Source organism: Malaclemys terrapin, chromosome 13 (assembly GCF_027887155.1).
Source record: "Malaclemys terrapin pileata isolate rMalTer1 chromosome 13, rMalTer1.hap1, whole genome shotgun sequence".
NCBI lineage: Eukaryota > Metazoa > Chordata > Testudines > Emydidae > Malaclemys > Malaclemys terrapin.
Window position 1 is genome coordinate 34,714,164 of NC_071517.1, and position 21,088 is coordinate 34,735,251.

At 42.9% G+C, this 21,088-nt stretch overlaps 2 protein-coding genes across 2 annotated transcripts; both read right to left on the reverse strand.

The window, feature by feature from the left end:
• Window positions 1-2,746: 2,746 nt before the first annotated feature.
• Window positions 2,747-3,688, reverse strand: LOC128847989 (olfactory receptor 14A16-like). Its single transcript, XM_054047703.1, has one exon. The coding sequence runs from the start codon at window positions 3,686-3,688 to the stop codon at window positions 2,747-2,749; it is 942 nt and encodes a 313-aa protein (XP_053903678.1).
• Window positions 3,689-10,691: 7,003 nt separating this feature from the next.
• Window positions 10,692-11,696, reverse strand: LOC128847990 (olfactory receptor 11A1-like). Its single transcript, XM_054047704.1, has one exon. It carries the CDS (start codon window positions 11,694-11,696, stop codon window positions 10,692-10,694), a length of 1,005 nt encoding a protein of 334 aa, XP_053903679.1.
• Between the last annotated feature and the right edge of the window lie 9,392 nt (window positions 11,697-21,088).

A 21,088-nucleotide genomic window follows, 5' to 3' on the forward strand; every position in this document is an offset into this window, starting at 1 on the left:
TTATTGTATGTTACAATAAAATCAAGATAATGGGAACTCATCTGATGGGGTGATGCTGTGAATCACTGCTTGTGCTAGCAGCCCTTACCCATTAGAGCAGTTCTATTAAATACAGTGGGACTCCTGGTGTGAGGAAGAGCTACATGTCTGAATAAGGGCAGCAGGGCCAAGCAATCCCTGATTCAAGTTTCTCTCTGCTGGCATGGAAATATCAATTAACATGGGCTTGTTTGTCATAACGAGTTTTATTATTTATTATTATTGTTATTATTTAGCACAGAATAGCTCTCTTTGTTTCTATCTGAGGCTGTCATTCACACTTCCATGGGTTCCTAGAAATGAGAAATCAGAATGATTTGCTGTGTAACCTTCCCTTTCTTCAAAATGGGGATCATAATAGCTACCCCCCTCATGTGGCCATGTGAAGCTTAATATATTAAGATTCAGACTGGACTTTGCATTTACTGGCCATGATACAACACCTTGCTGTGTAATGGCTTTGACTTTAGTGGGTCGACATCAGTGTAAAATCACAGGAACAGTTATGAGGGTGTGTGGAACTATTATGATAGGGAGCAGCAGGGTAGCTGGAAATGAATCTAAAATTGGTGGTATCCGAGAGGCTTCCTTTCCAGGCAGTAGAATTACATTGGTGCTAATATGGACAGAATCAATGCAACAGTAGTGTAAGTGGGAGGAGTATCAGACTCTATAATCACATTATCCAGGTAACGAACACTCCTGGTGTGAGAAAATTGCCTACGGGGTCAGGAATAAGCAAATCCCCCCCCACGCTATGTGGTCTGGTTATATTCTAACTTATTTCAGTTTTACACCAGTGTAACTGTGATGACTCCACTGGAGTTACTCATAATTTACACCAGCATAAGTGAGAGGTTGATTTGGCCATTGATTTCAGTAGAGTTACTCCTGATTGGTATTTGGGTGAGTGAAAGGGGAATCAATCACTACTGACTCCAATGGATTTATTCCTGATTTACACCAGGGTGAGTGAGAGGGGAATCAGCCCCACTGAATCCCATTGAGTTACTCCTGATTTGCACCGAGGTGAATGAGAAGAGAATGAGCCCATATGATTATAGAACATTGCACAAACAGTGAAGTTTATTATATGGATTTCCCTATATGCCAATTCCTGCAGGAGCTCAGTCCATAACAACCCCTACTGCTGCCTCAGTACTGGCCACTCTCAATGAGATTTCCATAGCGACCTAACGGAGTTAGATGCCCCGTGCTCAGACTTCCAATGGGAACTGGGACCTAATTCCCCTAGGCTCCTGCAAAAACTACAACCTCAGTGAATATCAGACAGATAAATTCGGAGGTCACAGGGAAATATAGCATTCCCATTAGAGAAGTGGGGAGCTAGAGACACAAAGTTTATCAAAATGTTCAGACTTGGTAAATGGAAGCTGAGGAGCTTAGTGACTTTGGATGCTAAGTGTAGGCACCAAAATATCTGCTGAGAGGCCTAAAGAAACAAAGCCTGATTTTCAAAGTGTGGAAAAGTTGCTGTTTAAAGTGCCCCACTTGAAAACAAGGGGTTATAATATCCCTGCTTTTGTCTGGAGAGCTCACAATGCTGTACAATGTGAGACAAATATTATACCCCATCTGTAAAACCTTCATTATTATATTTGAGGCCCTGACAGGGGTGAAAAGTATCATTAAGGTCACCCATGAGAAGAGATGGGAATCCAACTCAAAGATTTCCTGCCTCCCAAAAACTCTACTAAGGCCAGTGGGGCCAGATCTTTACAGGTATTTAGACACCTAAAGAGATTTTCAAAAGCACCTACACTTCTAAAACTCATTGATTTCAATTGGAGATGCTAATGAAAATACCACTAGGTGCCTAAATGTCTTTAAAAATTGAGCCCATTAAGCTTGTGGGTGCAACATTGGGTACAAATTATAGTAAATAATTCCTCACCAATCTTGGCCAATGGGAAATTTGAGTGAGCAAGGAAATATAGGAAATATCTTCTGATGTCTACGGTTCCAACTTCTTACTCTGTGGGATGAATGGGTATTTTCTATGTGGGCATCTTATTCCATAGGACCAATTATCACAAAAAGAACCCAATGGCCATTAGAAGTCAATAAGAGTTGCATAGTTAACTCCTTTATCTTCCATTACAAAACCCATCCTAACAATGTGGCTTTTATTCAGCTTTATTAAACACATGGGCTGAGATTTTCAAAGCAACCTAAAGGACACCCAGTTCCCATAACAATTCATGAGAATGTGGCACACAAATCCTTTAGGCACCTTCGAAAATCTCCCCCTTTCTGTATGATTGTAACTATCTTACCAAGCAATCCAAATCACTCTGTAACAATTAATTATCCTAATTATTATTAACCAACCCACCAATTTCTCATTATAATTATTGCTGTTGTTCTTGTTTATGTTATGGTAGCACCTAGAAGCTATGTCTCTGTTGTGCTGGGTGCTGTACAAACACATAACAATGGGACAGTCCCTGCCCCAAACAGCTAACCATCTAAGAATAAAACTATAGACAACAGGTGGAACAGACAAACAGATGAGGAGAGTACAAGGAAACAATTACATGTAACTGGTCAACATGAAAAACAGTGTGTCCAGTGACACAGCTGCCTAACCATTGTCAGGGTATTTTTGTTGACTTCACAGCAGAGAAGAGTTTTAAGAAGGAGATTTTTGTGTCATCCGCAAACTTTACCAGGAATGATTTTATATTTAAAATTCTTCACAAATCAAAAGGGAAAGCTTCCTGTCCATAACTTTTCTCAGGGCGGTTTTTATCTCCTGGTTCCTCAGGCTGTAGATGATGGCATTAATCAAGGGTGGCACCACTGAATAAAATGCAGCCACCAGATGCTGCTCCAGAGCAGAGTCGGAGGTTGGTGCCATGTACGAGAACATGCCACTGGTGAGGAATAAAACAATGACAGTGAGGTGGGGTAGGCAGGTGGAGATGGTTTTACGGCGACCTTCCACGGAAGGGATTTTCTGCACTGTTGAGAAGATCTGAACGTACGACAACGTTATCAAAGCAAAACAGCTTGAAGCTAAACACACACCAAAGACGATCAGTGCAATTTCACCAGTGTGGGATTCAGAGCATGAGATCCTCAGCAATGGCTGGATGTCACAGAAGAACTGGTTGATAATGGACCCACAAAAGGGTGATGAAAACGTGTTAGCAGTATGCAAAGCAGAATAGAGACCACCACCCATCCATGACCCGCAGGCTAACTTAACACACCTCCTCTTGTTTATGATCATTGCATAGTGGAGAGGATTGCAGATGGCAACATATCGGTCAAAAGCCATGATTGTGAGGAGGAATAGCTCTGTAGCTAAGAATGACATAAATAGAAATAGCTGTGCAACACATCCCTGGAACGAAATGGATGAGCTGTTCATGAGGGAGTTGATGAAGGACTTGGGTACCGTGACAGAAATGAAGCAAATATCCAAGAAGGATAGATTTCTCAGGAAGAAGTACATGGGGGTGTGAAGGTGGCAGTCCAGGGTTATTGCCATGATGATGCTAAGATTCCCTGACAAGGATACAATGTAAATAAACAGAAACACCACAAAGTGTAAAAGCTGCAGCTCCCGAACATCAGAGAACGCCATTAGAAAGAATTCATTCATGGTGGTTTGATTGGCCATGATTTTTCTGGGAATAAAATTTTCTCTCTGCAGAGGGAAGGATAAAGACACTGGTATAATAACAATAACGAGAACAGCAGGAGTCATACATACAGATATCTCCAGGTCTTAAATTCAGCTGGAGCTGTCCGGAGCCGAGCTTCAGTAAATATTTTCAAACCCCTTGGAGTTTTTATAGAATGTTGGGGGAGGGGGGGTGTAAAGGGATATGGGGGGCTTTGGGAAATACTCTATAGGTCTTTAAGCCCTGAATATCTCCCTATATTCTACTCCTAAACACAGTCCTTCAAACTGCTGCATACCGCCAGTTGGAAAACCGAGAGTAATCACCTAAACTATTTTCTGTTTCTCATCCAGGATTGTTTTGATGGAAAGTTTCCAGTAATCTCTAATGCTCAGTGATTCCCAGGTGGAACCCACTAACTACAAGGAATCTCCCTGTTTATTATTATTTTTGTAAGGTTCTCAAAAACTAAATGAGTGTGGGTAAATGCCTGGAGGATTCATAGATTCATGACAGACAGTTAGATAGATGGATAACTAGATCTGTCTGCGACACTCTTTCACCTAGCACATAGAAACATCAGTACATGGCCCTACTGTGGGTGGGTAAACTAGTTCTAGCAGGAATCATTTAAAGAATCTGGAGATCATTACATCTTATGGTCCTTCGATTTGCAAGGGGATGACAAGGTTTTCAAAAACAAAAAGCCACACCCTCTGCTCTTTACCCAGTCCTTTCTTAAGGAATAATTAAGGGTGCCAAAATGTAAGTACAGCTGGCAGGACGTGGGCCAATAATAATAGCAGAACTAATAACTGAATCAAAATAATAAGAAAGTAGTGCATAGAATTAGAAAATGAACAAAAGTTATGAAGACTATGAGTAGGCAATAGCTGAGATTGCTTGCCTCCCAGAGGTTCTCATATGCCACACCATCGCTGTAAGTGTTAAAGGGCTGGCTTCTGTTCTCAACAACACCGGTGTAAACCTGGAGTCACTAGAGGAGTTTGGGGTAAACACTGGTGTAAGTGAGGTCAGAAACTGGCCCAATATCTTATTTCAGTAACAAATCCTGAGTACTGCTTAGCAACTCCAACTTCAACAGACACAAACATCACACACCCTCTCAGACTCAGCAATGCACAATTGAGGGAGTTCAGCATCTCTGAATTTCCCCTGCACATCTATCTAATCTATCTATCAATCATTTCTGGGATGCCTAGCAGTATGTTATCTGGGGGGGGGGGTAATGTTGTCTGTGCCAAAAAAAATAAAGCTAGATCTATTGCATTGGAGCTAAAGATTTTGGATTTTCAAAAGTCTGAGGGAATCGTACCATGTTAAAACAGGCGTCTTCCTCTCCGTTTATGACAGTCTCATTCTTCCTCTGGCTTCACGCTATTTGCTAAGAAGGAAATAATGGTAACATAGACATGCCTTTGTATCCCAAGGCTGAAATAATGTTAGGGACCAATATATGAGGAAACAAACCCCAACAGAAGTAATTTAACTGCACAAACCATGCTACATACTGCAAACAAGGGTGCCTATTCTCCTCCATAATCCACCTGCATGGAGTGAATGAAGTACACCCCTGGAGATAACTGTTGCCATATAGCCTTCAAAAGGTCCTTGGGGGAAACGTCTCTGGGGTCCCATAATGAGATGTGTGCTTACAGCAAACACTTCCCCACCCTGTATACTCTTGTATGTTCACAGCAAGGCACAATAATAGATGTAGGAGCTAACTTCCTCCTGGATGTAACTCCATCAACTTCTGGGGAGTGATAGCAGAGAAAACTCTGGGCCATGGTTTCTTGTAAGCCTTTCTGCAGTAGCTTAAACTGACTGATTCAAAGATTCATAGCTTCGCAGAATTCAAGGCCAGAAGTGGCCATCATGATCTAGTCTGACCTTCTAAGTGTCCATTGCATTTGGGACCACCAGATTCTTATCACTTATCATGAGGACAATGTAGTTACTCTGCATTTAAACTGCAGAACAGGATATGGCTCTGTGGCAAATTGCCGGCACTGTTGTGGTGGGTCCTGTGCTTTTTTCTTCTTATGGGGTGGTCAGGGCATCATCTCTCGCCCCTTTTCTTGGGCATTAACTGCCTCACTAATGTCCCAGAGAAGGGGGAATGAGGGGGAGAGATCTGGGCATGCCCTCTACTCGGGTCCCAGCCCAGGGGCCTTAGGGATAGCAGCAAAGAGCTTGAAACTGCGATTCCTTCCCCTGGGATACTTCCCTCTCTGCCCCTTCAGTTTGTTGGGCTTCCCACCCTCTCTCCACTTGGGTAGGATTTCTCCCAAACCCTTGTGTCTGGGGAGTCCCTCTGCTCAGCGTGAGCAGGGTTTCCTTTTACCTAGTGTTCTGGTCTTCTGGCCCACAACAGTACTCCTCCAAACTCCTCCCTCTGTTTGACTGAAGCAGGGGTTTTTATCAGGTGTCTGGCAGGGCCTTAATTGGCTCCAGGTGCTCTCATTAACTTGTAGTAACCTCTCCTCCATCTACAGGGAACAAGGCTCTGACCATCCTGGGGCTTACATATCTCTCATCTGTCACTCTTCTGCTGTATCACAGGCCGTTATAGTTTTCAAAGCTAACGGTGTGAAACTCATCATACCAATGGAGAAGAGAACTGGGAGGGAGGAGAAATGGTGCATGGACTATAGAAAACCAACTACCCTTTCATCTAGAGAGGTTGCCATTGGTGAGGGATTTGGTTGGATTTTTTACCCCTGTGGAAAATTTTGACTATTCAATGAAAAATAGAAAACTGAGATATTTCAATTCAGAAATGATATCATGGAGCCTCATGGGAATTGTAGTTCAGGTGCCTAAAGCTCCCGCTCATCTCTACAGACTGAACTTATTGGTCCAACTACATCTCCTATAATGCACCATGGTCTTGCCTCTTGGTGAGGGGAGCTAGTGCATCATGGAACTCCCTTGGCATGGTGGATCATGGGAGATGTAGTCCAGCTGGGAAGTCCAGTCCATAAAGAAGAATGAGGTCATAGAAAAAGGTACAGAGAAGAGCAACAGAAATGATTATGTGTATAGAACAGCTTCCATATGAGGAAGAATTAAAAAGACTGGGACTATTCAGCTTGGAAAAGAGATGACTAAGGGGGGATATGATAGAGGTCTATAAAATAATGACTGGAGGGGAGAAACTGAATAGAGAAGTGTTATTTGCTCCTTCACATAGAGCAAAAATCAGGGGTAACCCAATGAAAGTAATAGGCAAAAGGTTTAAAAGAAACAAGAGGAAGTACTTCTCCACTTAACGCAGAGTCAACCTGTGGAACTCATTGCCAGGGGATGTTGTGAAGGTCAAAACTATAACTGGGTTAAAAAAGAATTAGATAAGCTCGTGGAGGATAGGTCCATAGATGACTATTAGCCAAGATAGTCAGAGACTCAGCTTCAATTCCCCCCTCTCTGCCAGAGGTGGAAGAAAACATTTGAACAGGGTGTCCCAGCCTCAGTCTCTACTGTTGAAGCTGTTCAACTGTGGATAAATAATGGAAGAGTAATTGGAGCAGGGGAACTGGACCCTGCATCTTCCACCTTCCTGGACTACAGAATCATTCCGACTCTCAGTCTCTCTATCTTTGGCCCAAGGACTATTTAAATATTTATCCACAATGGAACAGTCATTGGGCCAGAGAGAGCGATGATGGGCCTATTTATGTTACTTGCCTTTTTTTGTGTGTTTGAAAAATGTAATCACCTGGAAAAGCTTTAGTCAAAACCATTGTGATGAGATTTGACAGTGAAGTAAATAACCAGGAGGTTTATTGATCAGGCCTGCACTGCTGGGGCATCCATACAACACTGATGGAAGTCCCAGGGTCAGATCTCCAGATTATAGGGTAGTTCTTTAATGGATCTACTCCAGTTCACACCAGCAGAGAATCTGGGCTCATACAATCTATCCATCATTCGAGGGAATTTTGCCATCAGTTAATGGTAACATGGTTAATTCATCACTGAGTTAGTGGCCCTGGTTCCCCACTTTGTAACACCTATTCATAATACAAAAAAATCCTAATTTACACTGGTGGGATTTTAAAGAGAATCAGGCCACTTGAAGTCTTTAAATCAAGATTTGAGGATGTCAGTAACTCAGTCAGACGTTATGGATCTATTAAATGAGGGAGTGGGTGAGGTTCTGTGGCCTGCAATTTTCAGGTCAGACTAGATAATCACGATGGTCCCTTCTGAACTTAAAGTCTATGAGTCTATTATGGAGTTAGACCATCATGACCTCTCACCTATTACTTCTCTTCATCATCATTTTAGGATCTCCCTCAATCTTCTTACATCCTGGAGGGAAGGAAACTTGTTTCCTCTCTATCTTTCTACCCTTGAATGCTGAGTATCTTCTTTCTGCCGTTATCTCCCAGCTCCTTTTGGGGTGCAATTTTCCCACTGCAATGCATAAATAGTTCAAACCACGTTGTACCCTGTGGCAGACAGGAAGAACATGGTCCCTGGGCAGTATCTGGGTGGAGATGGGCTATTTCCTCCATGCCCCCTGTCCATTACCATATATCACACTCAATAATAGGGACTGGTCCTCTTTAGCAGCCAGTCATTACTCTGCCTCAATTCTGTCATAGCCTTGAATGAGGATCTTCATGACAGCCATGTATGGCAACTCCAAATCCTTGAAAAAGTAAATATCAAACATTCAGGGACTTATTGAATTCTTACTCAGACAAAATTCCAATGATGTTAATGGGGCTACTCACATGAGTCATGATGAGGCCCAATAATTAACAGACAATTGAATTTTGACCCCTATCCTAACCCATACCCCCCACACACCTAATGTAAATAGATTTATAGCACAGGGGTGACATCACTCAACTCTAGAAACTTATCCCATAGCTGAATGCAATTGGAAATGTCATGCATGCTGCAACCATGCTGGCTCCCATCCAGGGCCAGCTCTGGCTTTTTGGTGGCCCCAGCCGGAGCGCGGGTGCAGGGGGACCGGCTGGGGGGGAGAGGGAGCGGGCAGAAGAGAGAGAGAAGGGGTGGCCAGGGCTACAGCAGGGGCGCTGCCACATGGCCCCTCCCGCTGCACCGCCTCCTGCTGCCTGCCGCGAGGGCTCCGCTCCGGTCGGCGGGGAGGGAAGGAAGAGGACTGCCCTGCAGGGCGCTCTGGTTCTCCACGCCACCGCCCCCTACAGGGCGGCCGTAGTGGAACAAGAACAACAACAACAAAAAAGCGGCCGTGCCACCCTAGGGGCAGAATGCCGCCTCCAACAATATGCCGCCCCAAGCACCAGCTTGCTCAGCTGGTGCTTGGAGCCGGCCCTGCTCCCATCTCTCCTCTTTGATGGAGCAGCAAGACCTCATCAGTTCAGTGAATGTGGTATCCTATTGTAAATATGCACCATCTATGTGCAGAAGATCCTGTCTCCCTCTAGTGTCTGGACAAAGCAAGTATAGCAGCCTGCAGTTAATTGACGTGCAAAGATGTTATTCCTTTAGGTCCTAGAGTCCTCAAATTTTGTTACAAATGATTCTGGATTTAATATCTTAGTTTGGTAGCTAGCTAGCTAGTTCTATCTACCCTATACATATCTATCTTATATGCTAATTGTTAAACTATTTGCAGATGACACTAAACTGAAAGGGGTTGCAAGCACTTGGGCGAAGAGGTTTAGAATTGTATGAGTCATTGGAGCTGGCATTGTCTCTCTGGCCACCTTATTGATCTGGGTACTTTTAAACCAGTTCCTTAATGACTCTTAATTGCACTCAGATAGGGAGGAGACACATACATCTATGTCTTTTAAGCTGCCCTGAGAGCAAACTTAATCAGTTTCCCCTCAATGGGTAATCATGACAAATATAGAGGAAATTAAGGGACCCATAGGAGTCATAAATTATTGCAAACATTTCTACCTTGCAACAGGTGTATTAAGAGGAGCATCATGTTGAAGACATGAAAGGTAATTGTTCCACTCTCCTCGGCACCAGTGAGGACTGAGATGGAGAATTGTGTCCAGTTTTGGGCACGACACTTTAAGAAGGCTGTAGTCTAGTTTAACAAGCTGTGGCCAGGAAGAATCAGGGAATGGTAGAATTTTAATTTCCAGCCCCAATTACCTGGCCAGCAGCAAATTACTGCTGCCAGGGAGCAAGGGGTGGCAGAGAAGAGGGAACTGTGCCTTCCTGAGTCAGAAATCCTTCCCTTGGCTGGTCCTGGGACAGCATAACGGAGAACCACCACTACTCTATGAAGCACAGGAGCAGGTAGCTTGTGGCCATGGAGCCTTGAATAACACCAATGGGGGCCAAGCCATCATTGACAACACTTGGCCCACCTGTATAGTTACCTTCTCTTGGAGCCATTTCATCTAATAGAACTGTAGTATGCAAATTATCAGACGAAAAAATGTGAGGATTCATTGAATTACTTCAGATGTCACCATGGCCCAACTTTAAGAATAAATTATACACACGGCCGAGTCAGTAGGTCAGGTCATTCTAATCTAATGATTAGACACAACTTTTCTTAACAATTTAGCTTTATTAAACCTAATATCTTCAAATGAAGCCTACACACTTATTTGAAATGAGGATTAACACTGTGGAAAGTGTGAAGAGTATGTTTATTCCAGTTTTAAGATCACTCGTGAGAAAGAAAGGCGATGGTAAAAGCTAAATTTCAAGCACAGCACATTCTTAATTATTTTATTCTCATGAACTAATTAAGGTATTTACTTGCAAAGTCATCCAGACTCCAAGAATAAATAATCCAAGATCAGGGAGGATACACAGTTTTCTTCAGATCTTAGAGTGGGAGCAGGAGGTGCAGTGTATTTTTAAGGCTTTGGCTTGGTGTTCTAATTTTCCTCCAAAATGTGTCAGATGGCCAGAGGCAGGCAGCACCCAGAGTCTGCACTTGCTTTCAGGGAGTCCTGATTCTGATATGCATGAGTTCAACAGGCACACAAAGATGAGTATGGACTACTTGTGTGAGTCAGATTTTTTATATATATTTAATGGACCAATCATGGAGATATGATCTTGCAAACTAAGGACAGTTTTTCTCAAGGCTTCCCTCACCTCCTTGTTTCTCAAGCTGTATACCAGGGGGTTGACCAATGGGGTGAGGACTCCATAAAAGATAGAGAACACTTTGTTCAGGTCCCTCAGTGCATCAGAGTCTGATAACAAATATACAATGACTAGAGTTCCATAGAAAATTGACACCACAATGAGGTGAGAGGAGCAGATGGAAAAGGCCTTTTTTCTCCCGGTGATGGAAGGAATTCTCAGGATGGTGGAGATGATACTACCATAGGATGCTAGGGTCAACAGAAATGGAAGCAATATAAATATGGAGGAATTTATGAAAGCAGTAACTTCCAGGGTGTGGGTGTCACTGCAGGACAGTTTCATTAGTGGGCTAAAATCACAAAAGAAATGGTCAATTTCATTGGGCCCACAGAATGTTAATTGTGACATCATAGATATTAAGAAGGCAACAGACATAAATCCACCTATCCATGTCCCGGCCACCAGCTTGATACAGAAACTGCCATTCATGAGTGCTGAATAATGCAGAGGTTTGCATATCGCTAAATACCAATCATAAGACATCACAGATAAGAGATAACATTCAGCACCTGCCAGAGAAGCAAAGAAATATAATTGTGTGAGGCAGGCATGAACAGAAATGGTTCTGTCCCCAGTCAAGAGATTGGTCAGCATCCTGGGCATGATAGCCGAGGTGTAACTGGTCTCTAAGCAGGACAAGTTCCCCAGGAAGAAGTACATGGGGGTGTGAAGGTGCTGATCAGCCACAACTAGTGCAATGATGAGGATGTTCCCGGCCAGAGTCACAATGTATATCACTAGAAACAGTAGGAAGAGAAGAATGTGCAGTTGAGGGAATGTCCCCAATCCCAGGAGAATGAATTCTGTGATGGTCGTTTGATTTCCATGGCATTTGTTTGTTGTGGGTTTCATCTAGGGGAAATACAACAAATTTTGCAATTTACAGTGAGACTTCCATTTCAAAGTGGTCAGCATTTCAATTCTGGCTTCTCCCTGCTGGTTCCGTCCCAACGGTTAAGTAACGACACCAGTTGGTGGTGGTATTTTGGGAAAAATTTTTCCTAAGGCCCTAAGTGGAATCACCTTGGAAATGTCCCTATTGTCTAGTATCTATATGGTTGAACACATCTCAGCTGCAGAACTCCTGACCATACTTGTATATTACTTTAGCCACAATGTCTGAGATTATCAGTGGAGACTAAGAGAATTAAATGCCACTTTCCTGGGCTCCTGTGAAAACCCAAGCCAAAGGCCATTGTTAGGCTCATACCTAATTTAGCCTTACTTACACTGCAGAGTCCAGCAGATTCCAGTGGAGTGGATACAAGAATTCAATTCCAGGGACTTGGGTTTTATTCCTGGCTCATCCACTCCGACCTTGAGCTTGTCCTTTCCTCTCTCTGTGCCTCTGTTACCTCCTCTGTGAAATCGTTGACGACAATACCACTTACTGTTCTCTTAATGTGATTTGAGGTTTATGAAACAAGAGCTCTCAGCATATACTCTGTTGCTCTTGTGTAATATGGAGATGCTACTTAAGACACTTCACAAAGTTCTTTAATATCTGTTAATGAGTGCTATGTATTTTCTAAATGCTATAATGCTGCTATGTGACCATGCATAACTTTCAATACACAATAGGAAGAGAACTTAACCATGCCTCACAGTCACAGCACACGTTTATATTTTCATCTCAATTTCTGCAATGACAAAGCCATCAAGGGTGATTAACACTGGATGGCTTACTCCTTGTGAAGCAGTGTGAATGTGCTTAGAGAGACAGAGCTAGGAACAGTGATCAGTCACTATCTAGATCAGGGGGCTCAGCAGCACATGGGATTCAGAAGCTGGAGCCAATGACAACAGTTCGGTGTCAGTTCAGAGAGGGGAACAGGACCCAGATGTCACAGTTGCATCTAGGTTTCCGCTGTGACTAAAATTTTAAATAGTCCCATAGACAAACCCATGGGGATATTCAATCATCCAAAGAAGAGAACTCACCCCTTGCAGGATCTGCTGGTTTCTAGAGTCACCTATGAGATGCAAGGATTCTGATGACCATCAGAGATTTGCTACTAAAAGCACTGTTGTCATGGGTTATTTGACCATCACCATTTTTGTAACCTCATTGCTACTGCCAGAAAGCACAGATAGGGTTGAAATTTGGCAATATGATGGAATGAGGTCACATATGTGGAAATATATTCTTCATCTGTTTAACATAACTACAGATATAATCTGACACACAATTAATGCCCAAGCCCATACATGCCCTCACCCCTCCCTCCACTTCCCTACCCCCCAACACACACTCACTCATTCAGGTGTGTATGCCCTAGTCCACAAGCATCTAGTAATTTTCCAGAATTAGAAAGGAAGGGACTGAGGTTTTTGAAATGCTGAAAGTTGTGACGTTGTGCAGTCTATATGGTTTTATAAAAACTCGATAATAAGTCAATATAATGTAACTGAGATAGTTTTAGAGAAAATACGGTAATAAGTGAATGTTAGTAACTGGGATATGCCTCATGCAAAAGGTCTCTTGTAAGGTATCATTACAAAGCTTATAATCTACTGAGTGTGATCATCTGATTTGTATAAATGTACCACTCTTGTATCTAAAACTAGAAATATAAAATGTAACTCTGAGGGCCTATTGTAATTGTGTAAAGTGTGGACCATTAATGATGGTTTGGAATCTTGATGACTCCCATTGTCTGCAGATGGCTGTATTTACCTGTGAATCTTCCTGTATATGTGTGTGCTGGCAAGTGAGTAATGAAGTCTTGCAGTGACATGTGATCATGTCACCTGAACTGGAATCCATCTTTAACCTGGTGCTTTTCCAGTGAGGGGGGGTGGAAACCCAGAGAGACAAAGAGTTCCCGCCTTATGCAAAAGATATATAAAGGGGGGAAGAGAAGAGAGAGGGGGAGGAGCCATCATGAAGAATCCCCTAGCTACCACCTGAGCTGCAACAAGAGCTGTACCAGGGGAAAGGATTGTGCCCAGGCCTGGAAGATGTCCAGTCTGAGAAAAACTTACTGAAGCCTCTCTGAGGGTGAGATTATCTGTATTTGGTTTGATTAGGCATAGATTTGCGCATTTTATTTTATTTTGCTTGGTGACTTACTTTGTTCTGTCTGTTACTACTTTGAACCACTTAAATCCTACTGTCTGTATTTAATAAAATCACTTTTTATTTAGTAATTTACTCAGAGTATGTATTAATACCTGGGGGAGCAAACAACTGTGCATATCTCTCTATCAGTGTTATAGAGGGCGAACAATCTATGAGTTTGCCCTGCATAAGCTTTATGCAGGGTAAAACGGATTTATCTGGGTTTAGACCCCATTGGGAGTTGGGCATCTGAGTGCTAAAGACAAGCACGCTACTGCGAGCTGTTTTCAGGTAAACTTGCAGCTTTGGGACAAGTGATTCGGACCCTGGGTCTGTGTCTGGAGCCAGACGGGAGTGTCTGGCTCAGCAAGACAGGGTGCTGGAGTCCTGAGCTGGCAGGGAAAACAGAAGCAGGGGTAGTCTTTGCACATTGGGTGGCAGCTCCCAAGGGGGTTTCTGTGATCCAACCCGTCACACATACATGCCCTCACCCCTCCCTCCACTTCCCTACCCCCCAACACACACTCACTCATTCAGGTGTGTATGCCCTAGTCCACAAGAATCTAGTAATTTTCCAGAATTAGAAATGAAGGGACTGAGGTTTTTGAAATGCTGAAAGTGTTTCAAAGGACTTGTTCACCTAATTGCCATAAAGGGAGATTGTCAATGGCAAAAATAGGACAGACAGGTTGAAATTCCAAACATTGGCCATGACTGTCTCAGTTGAACTTAAAATCTATATAGTAAGATTCCAGGATAGTGACTCTGTGTGTCACTCTAAAGCATACTAAGCCTGAAAAAACAAAGGTGGAAGCATAGAGTAATAGCTAAGGATGAGTACAAAAGAATGCCACAAGTACATAGGGACAAACTCAGGCTAAGGCACAAAATGAGTTACACCTAGCAAGGGACATAAATAAGAAAAGGAACTGTAAGTACATTAGGAGCAAGAGAAAGATGAAGAAAAGTGGGGGTCCTATAGCTGTCAGGAAAGGAGAGCCAATAATGGATGACATCGAGAAGGCTGACAAACCAACACAACCACGTACATAATAAAACAACTAATCACACACAATTACCCCAAGCACACATAGCCCCTCACTACAGTGCACACCTGCACAAATTAACATAAATGTCCCGGTATGACACAAGGAACACACAAATCAACACAACCACCCACACAACTCAACCAGAACACACAGTAACCCCTAACATCACTCTGAAAACTAAACTTTCTGTTGAATCTATATGAAATGATGGAAACAGTTACAAGCATGGTTGACAGAGCTTTCTGTTTAGATTATTGCTCGGTTCCATTATCACTGGGATTAACGGTCTGTTATTGTCCAGTTTTTAAGTTCTCAGCCATTTTGGGGCTTTTTAACACACGAGTTTACAAATTACACTTGTGTGAGAGCACAAGCTTTCAGCTAGTAGAGAAGAAGTGACCAGATTGCCTCTAGGGATAGAAGCTTGGCACAGTGACCTGGGTGACATGCCAGCTAAAGGGCAGGTAACATTTAGAAGAACGATCTCAGACATACTTGAAAAGATTAGCTTTAACTTTTAAAAGCTGTTCATTCGTCCCTAGTGGATGGAAATCAAGATGTTGCTTTCCTTTGCCCTCCTTACTCTGCTTCTTCCCTTCTTTACCCTCATATCCAATTCCTTTATCTTTCTGTTCTTCTTCTATTTTTAATTCTCCCATTACTTTTTTTCTGTGTGTCAGGGAAATCAATAAAATATAAATAAATAAATCAATAAAAATAAATATGCACACTTAAAAGTGAATTACAGTAACTAAGTTAACATGAAAAATAAAATGAAGATTTAAGCTTTTTGAGGAGTTTATTAGGAAACAATTCCCCTCTCACTTACCCTAGTATAAATCAGGAATAGCTGCACTGAATTCAATAGAGCTGCATTGCTATAAAACTGGGGTAAATGAGAGGAGAATAACACCAAAAGAGAGGCGTCGTCTTCTTCAATTTTTAATGTCTCTATATAAATTCATGCCCAATGCACCTGCACAGACACAGATTATCATTTTCACAGCACCATTCCCCATGTGCTGTGTTGCAGTCACCTCCATATATATTTTGGTGACCATGTGGGAATTGTTCCCAAAGAGCATCTGCTGTGATGTTGCCTAGCAACCTGAGCCATCCTTAGTAGTAAGTGACACAGAGGTCTGCCTTCCATAATAACACAAGCTTTTCTTCTCCATATGATACAGGGATGGGTTTTAGAACAGAGAGCTTCAATCCATGGAGACTGGAAGAGCTGAGGAGGGGTCGATTGGTCATCAGACAAATCAGCAGAGAGGTGCAATAGGATCATCATTCTGTAGCCATTGCCAGCCTGGGGCACCAGGGTTATTGACGACCCTCCGCCACTCTCATTTCATGCTAGGAAGCAGATTCAGTTTTGCTGTATCTCCAGTATCTTTGATGGAGTTCGACCATCATTACCTCTTTCCTATTACTTCTTTCCTTTAACATTTCAGGATCTCCCTCAGTTTTTCCTCATTTTTCCCATGTGTTTGTGGTCAGAATTTATTGGTGACTCATGGAGGTATATTTTAGACAGTAGCTTTCCCTTATTTATTCTAAAAGATCTTGTATGTTATGAAGGCTATTGTTAAACAAACGAACAAAAAAACCTCACCAGGATGTAACATTGAGGGAAAATAATAAGAATAATAATTGGAGCACTCATGAAAAAGTATGCGTGTTTTAAATTTAGTAATGAGACGTCAATGGGTAAGTCTTTCCAAAATCCTACACATGATGATATGCAATTTGGAAAGATTAGATAGATAGATTTAAAGGGTCTGGATTTTCAAAAAGTGCTGAGCCACCTGCCTTTTGGAAATCAGGCACCTTTAAGGTTTTTGAAGTTGGGATCACAAATTCACTAGTTCCTTTTGAAAATCTTAGCGCAGCCTGGTTTCTAGAAACATAGACCAGATTCACTGATTTGCTCTGACTGCTCCATACCACTGATGGAAATTGAGGTTATGTCTACACTACAAACACCAGACTAACACACCTGTATCACTGCAGCTGCACAACGGTAGTGTAGATACTTGCTACAGTGTTGGAAGGGTTTTCTCTGTCGCTGTAGAAAATCCACCCCCTCGAAAGGCGGTAGCTAGGATGACGGAAGAATTCTAAACCGGGTGTCTATACTGGGGCTTAGGTCGGCTGAGCCATGTCTTTCAAGGGGGTGCACATATCAGCTGGAGATCCATAGTGAGTTAGACCCAATGGTCAGATTGCTGGAAGACCTCAAAACATTTTCTTACATTTGAATGTCCCCAGACTTTGGATCTGGATTTTTCACCTTGGAACCATTGCTACTGAAAACTGAAGTGAGGAGATAGTCATTGAAACATCCAGATTTCTTCTTCTTCTTCCAACGTTCTGTGAACAATAACAACCTTCACTCCAGTCACTTACAGACTTAAAACCTGAGCACAGTATTAAAAAAAAAAATTAATGGAGATATCCCATCTCCTAGAACTGGAAGGGACCTTGAAAGGTCATCGAGTCCAGCCCCCTGCCTTCACTAGCAGGACTAAGTACTGATTTTGCCCCAGATCCCTAAGTGGCCCCCTCAAGGATTGAACTCACAACCCTGGGTTTAGCAGGCCAATGCTCAAACCACTGAGCTATCCCTCCCCCCTATTAAGAAGTTAGAACTGATCAAATTTGTTTTAATGTCTTCATACATATGTAAACAAATAAAAACCAAGCTTTGATTCCTTGGGAACCGTGTTATGTCTTTCTTCTGATTATTTAGAAATCAGCACTGTGTTTGTGAATACATTCATGATTGTCATGTCAGTGCAGAAATCTGGAAAAGTTGAACCAAGAGTAACTACTAGAATAGCATCTCCCTGAGTCTGCAGAGAGCCTGAACCAATATCCATGAGGGGAAAATTCCCTAAGTCAGACCAATGCAGCAACATCTATCTGCATCTGGAGAGGGCCTGAAACAATCGCTCTAAGATGGATACATTTTGTTGTTGATAAAATCCTATTTTCTGAAAATCCTTTTATCAGGATATTTTTCAAAAATTCTAATTTAGGCATATTTGAAAATCCATCCCCTTTTGTTCCAATTTACTGTGAACTATTAGGAAGCCGTGAGACATACCCAGAAGATTTCTGATGCATTATAGGTTTTATTTATTGAATGTTCAATGGACAGCACAAAAGAAGGTTGCACCATCTTATTACAAACATACCAGGGCCAGTGATACAGAAATTAACGAGCAAAAGAAGAGGACTTTATTACAAATAATAGGTCAGATTGTGATCTCAGTAGGAAGACAAAGGAACAGCTTCTCAGATGGCTTAAATCATTGGCTTCTTTGGCGTCAGTTGGCCAGATCGCCACCTGGTAAAAATCAGTGACTCTCATCCATTGACCTCCAGTGGAGTTAGATAGAAAAAAACAAAATGTATATAGCTCGAGTCCCAACTACACTAATGCAGTTGTGCCACTGTAGTGCTTCTGATGAAGACACTCTAAGCTGATGGGAGAGAGCTTTCCCAACAGTTTAGTAACTCCACCGCTGCAAAAGGCTCTCCCGCCAACATACCACTGTCTACATGTGGGGATTAAGGTTGCTATAACTACGTCGCGCAGGGGTGTGGATTTTTCACACCCCTGAGCGACGTAGTTATACCGAAGTAAGTGTGTTGTATCGACCTGGCCTGAGACAGCATGAAAATTACTCTATACCCTGGTGGTTAGAGCAATTACCTAGGAAGGGAATGGCCCAGAATCCCATTCCTTTGACCTTTTGTTATTCAGCCACAGTGGAACAGCTTCAGTAGGAGCGACTGAGGGTACACCATGTCAGAATATCCCATAGCCCAGTGGTTCTGGCACTCACCTGAGACGTGGCAGATCCCTGTTCAAATCCCTTTGCCCCCACAGACGGGGGGAACTTAGGGGGGGGTCTCCTGCATTCCAGAGGAGTGCTCTAAGATTTGGGTTAGAAGTCACTATGGAATTCATCTTCCTCCCACCCCAGCTTCTTGCAAGAAACATGTTAGGCTCCTAACTCAAAGAGAAGGTTCACAGCTGAGCATCCCAAGCAAAAGTAGGCACTGAACTCCCTGCAAGGGGCTGGGCTTAGCACACAACCCTATCCTTGGCATCTCCTATGGGCTAGCTCGGTCAACTCCCAGCATGTGCTGGCTTTTATGGATCCCATTCTTAGGTGTCTATCCCTCCCATTCATTGCATAGGGGCCTGGGCACCTAATTCAGGCTTTGTGATCCCAGTGATTTTCTAGGCATCTAAAAGTTAGGTGTGGTGACTCACATAAAACTCAACAAGCAGAAGGAAACAGGGTTGTAAAGTGTTATTGTCACACACAGCACAAGAAAAAATATTTGGAAATTAACAAGCAAGAAAAAAACTCACCATTATAAATAAGAGGCCAGATTCTAATCTCAGTGTAAATGTGGAGTAACATCATCAGCTTCAGTAAAGTTACTCCACATTTACCGGGGGGTGTAAATGAGATTGTAACATGGCTCAGAGCTGGGCACAAATATCTTTTCTTACTTCCTTTCCCTTTGTAAACTAGGAAAGCCCACAGAAAAATCTTGCAGACACATTTGTTTTCCAGGCAGCTGTAATATTATGATTCTGCACAGTGTAAATTTCTGTGTTAGAATTTGTAAGCTACATATACATATATGTTGGTTAGTCAATGCTCACATGGCACCACTCTATGTATCTATCTAGGGTAGGATTCCCAAAGTATTTAAGACATATAGGAGATAGATACTCAATCAATGGACCATAAACAAATCCCTAAGAGGTGAGATGTTTAAAATGTGTTAGGTGCTCAGATCACCTTGGATGGAATATGCTCTTCGTACTCCCTTAAGTGGCCTCTGTTGCCAGTGCTCGTGATTTTAGTGCCAGTCTCATGATATTTGGTGTTTCTCTTAAACCCCGAGCTTCAAGAATCTTGAGATTTCCAGCAAACCTCACCTTTCAAAGGAGTACGATTCTAGCCCTCATGGTTGCAGAGAAAAGCTGGAAATGTGACCTCTAAATACTCAGGAGCCAGAAGACGAATAAGCCCCACTCCAACAATGTATCTTTTTTCAATATCTCATGATTATTCTCATCATTTTTTCAGACCTGTCTCATTAAATTTGCATTCTTGCGGTTGAGTTTATGGGCTCGTCTTTGGGTCAGTCTACCCTGCAATCATGGGGTGTGATTTCAGCTGGTGTAGACAGTCCCCAGCGAGCTTTATTCTAGCTACCAAGTACTGGAGCGTTAAAGCCGCGGCAGCGCACGCTTCAGCTGAGACTAGCCATGCAAGTAAGTTCACAGGGTTCCAGGTGGGCCGTTACAGCCCAGGCTGAAGCACAGGCTGGTGCAGCTCAATTGCTCCGGTACCTGAGCTAGGTAGATTAAAGCTGACTCGGGTGTGTCTACACGGGGTGTGTCTACACAGGTGCAGTCACACCCCATAATTGCAGTGCAGACATACCCCAACTGCAACGTTAGCCCAGGGGAAAGCCCAGTTCAGGCTGGGTTATTTCACTGGTGTCTGTGATTAAATTAAATTAAAACAATAGCTCCCCATCACGCCCACCTTCCCTCAGGGAGGGTCTGGCCAGCACCTGTCTCTAGGCAGTTCCTGCTCCCAGCCAGGCCTCTCTCATCAAGTGAGAGCAGAAGATCTGCATCACCTCCCAGCCAGCTCCCAACTGAACTGGGCTTTCCCCTGGGCTAACGTTGCAGCTAGGGGTATGTCTGCACTGCAATCACTTGATGTTACTGCGTAGACACACCCAAGTCAGCTTTAATCTACCTAGCTCAGGTACTGGAGCAATGGAGCTGCAACAGCCTGTGCTTCAGCCTGGACTGTGGCAGCCCACCCAGAATCCTGTGAACTTACTGGCATGGCCAGTCTCAGCTGAAGCGTGCGCTGCTGCACCTTTAATGCTCCAGTACTTGGTAGCTAGAGTAAAGCTCGCTGGGGACTGTCTACACCAGCTGAAATCACACCCCATGATTGCAGGGTAGACTGATCCAAAGACAAGCCCATAAATTGAACCCCAAATGTGTAAAATTAATGAGACAAGTATGAAAAAATGATGAGAATGGCTTAAAAATCATGAGATATTAATCTACACAT

What these genes read in the sequence shown, in the direction of transcription:
- LOC128847989 (XM_054047703.1), bottom strand. Translation starts at nt 3,688, where the DNA reads ATGGCCAATCAAACCACCATGAATGAATTCTTTCTAATGGCGTTCTCT.
- LOC128847990 (XM_054047704.1), bottom strand. Translation starts at nt 11,696, where the DNA reads ATGAAACCCACAACAAACAAATGCCATGGAAATCAAACGACCATCACA.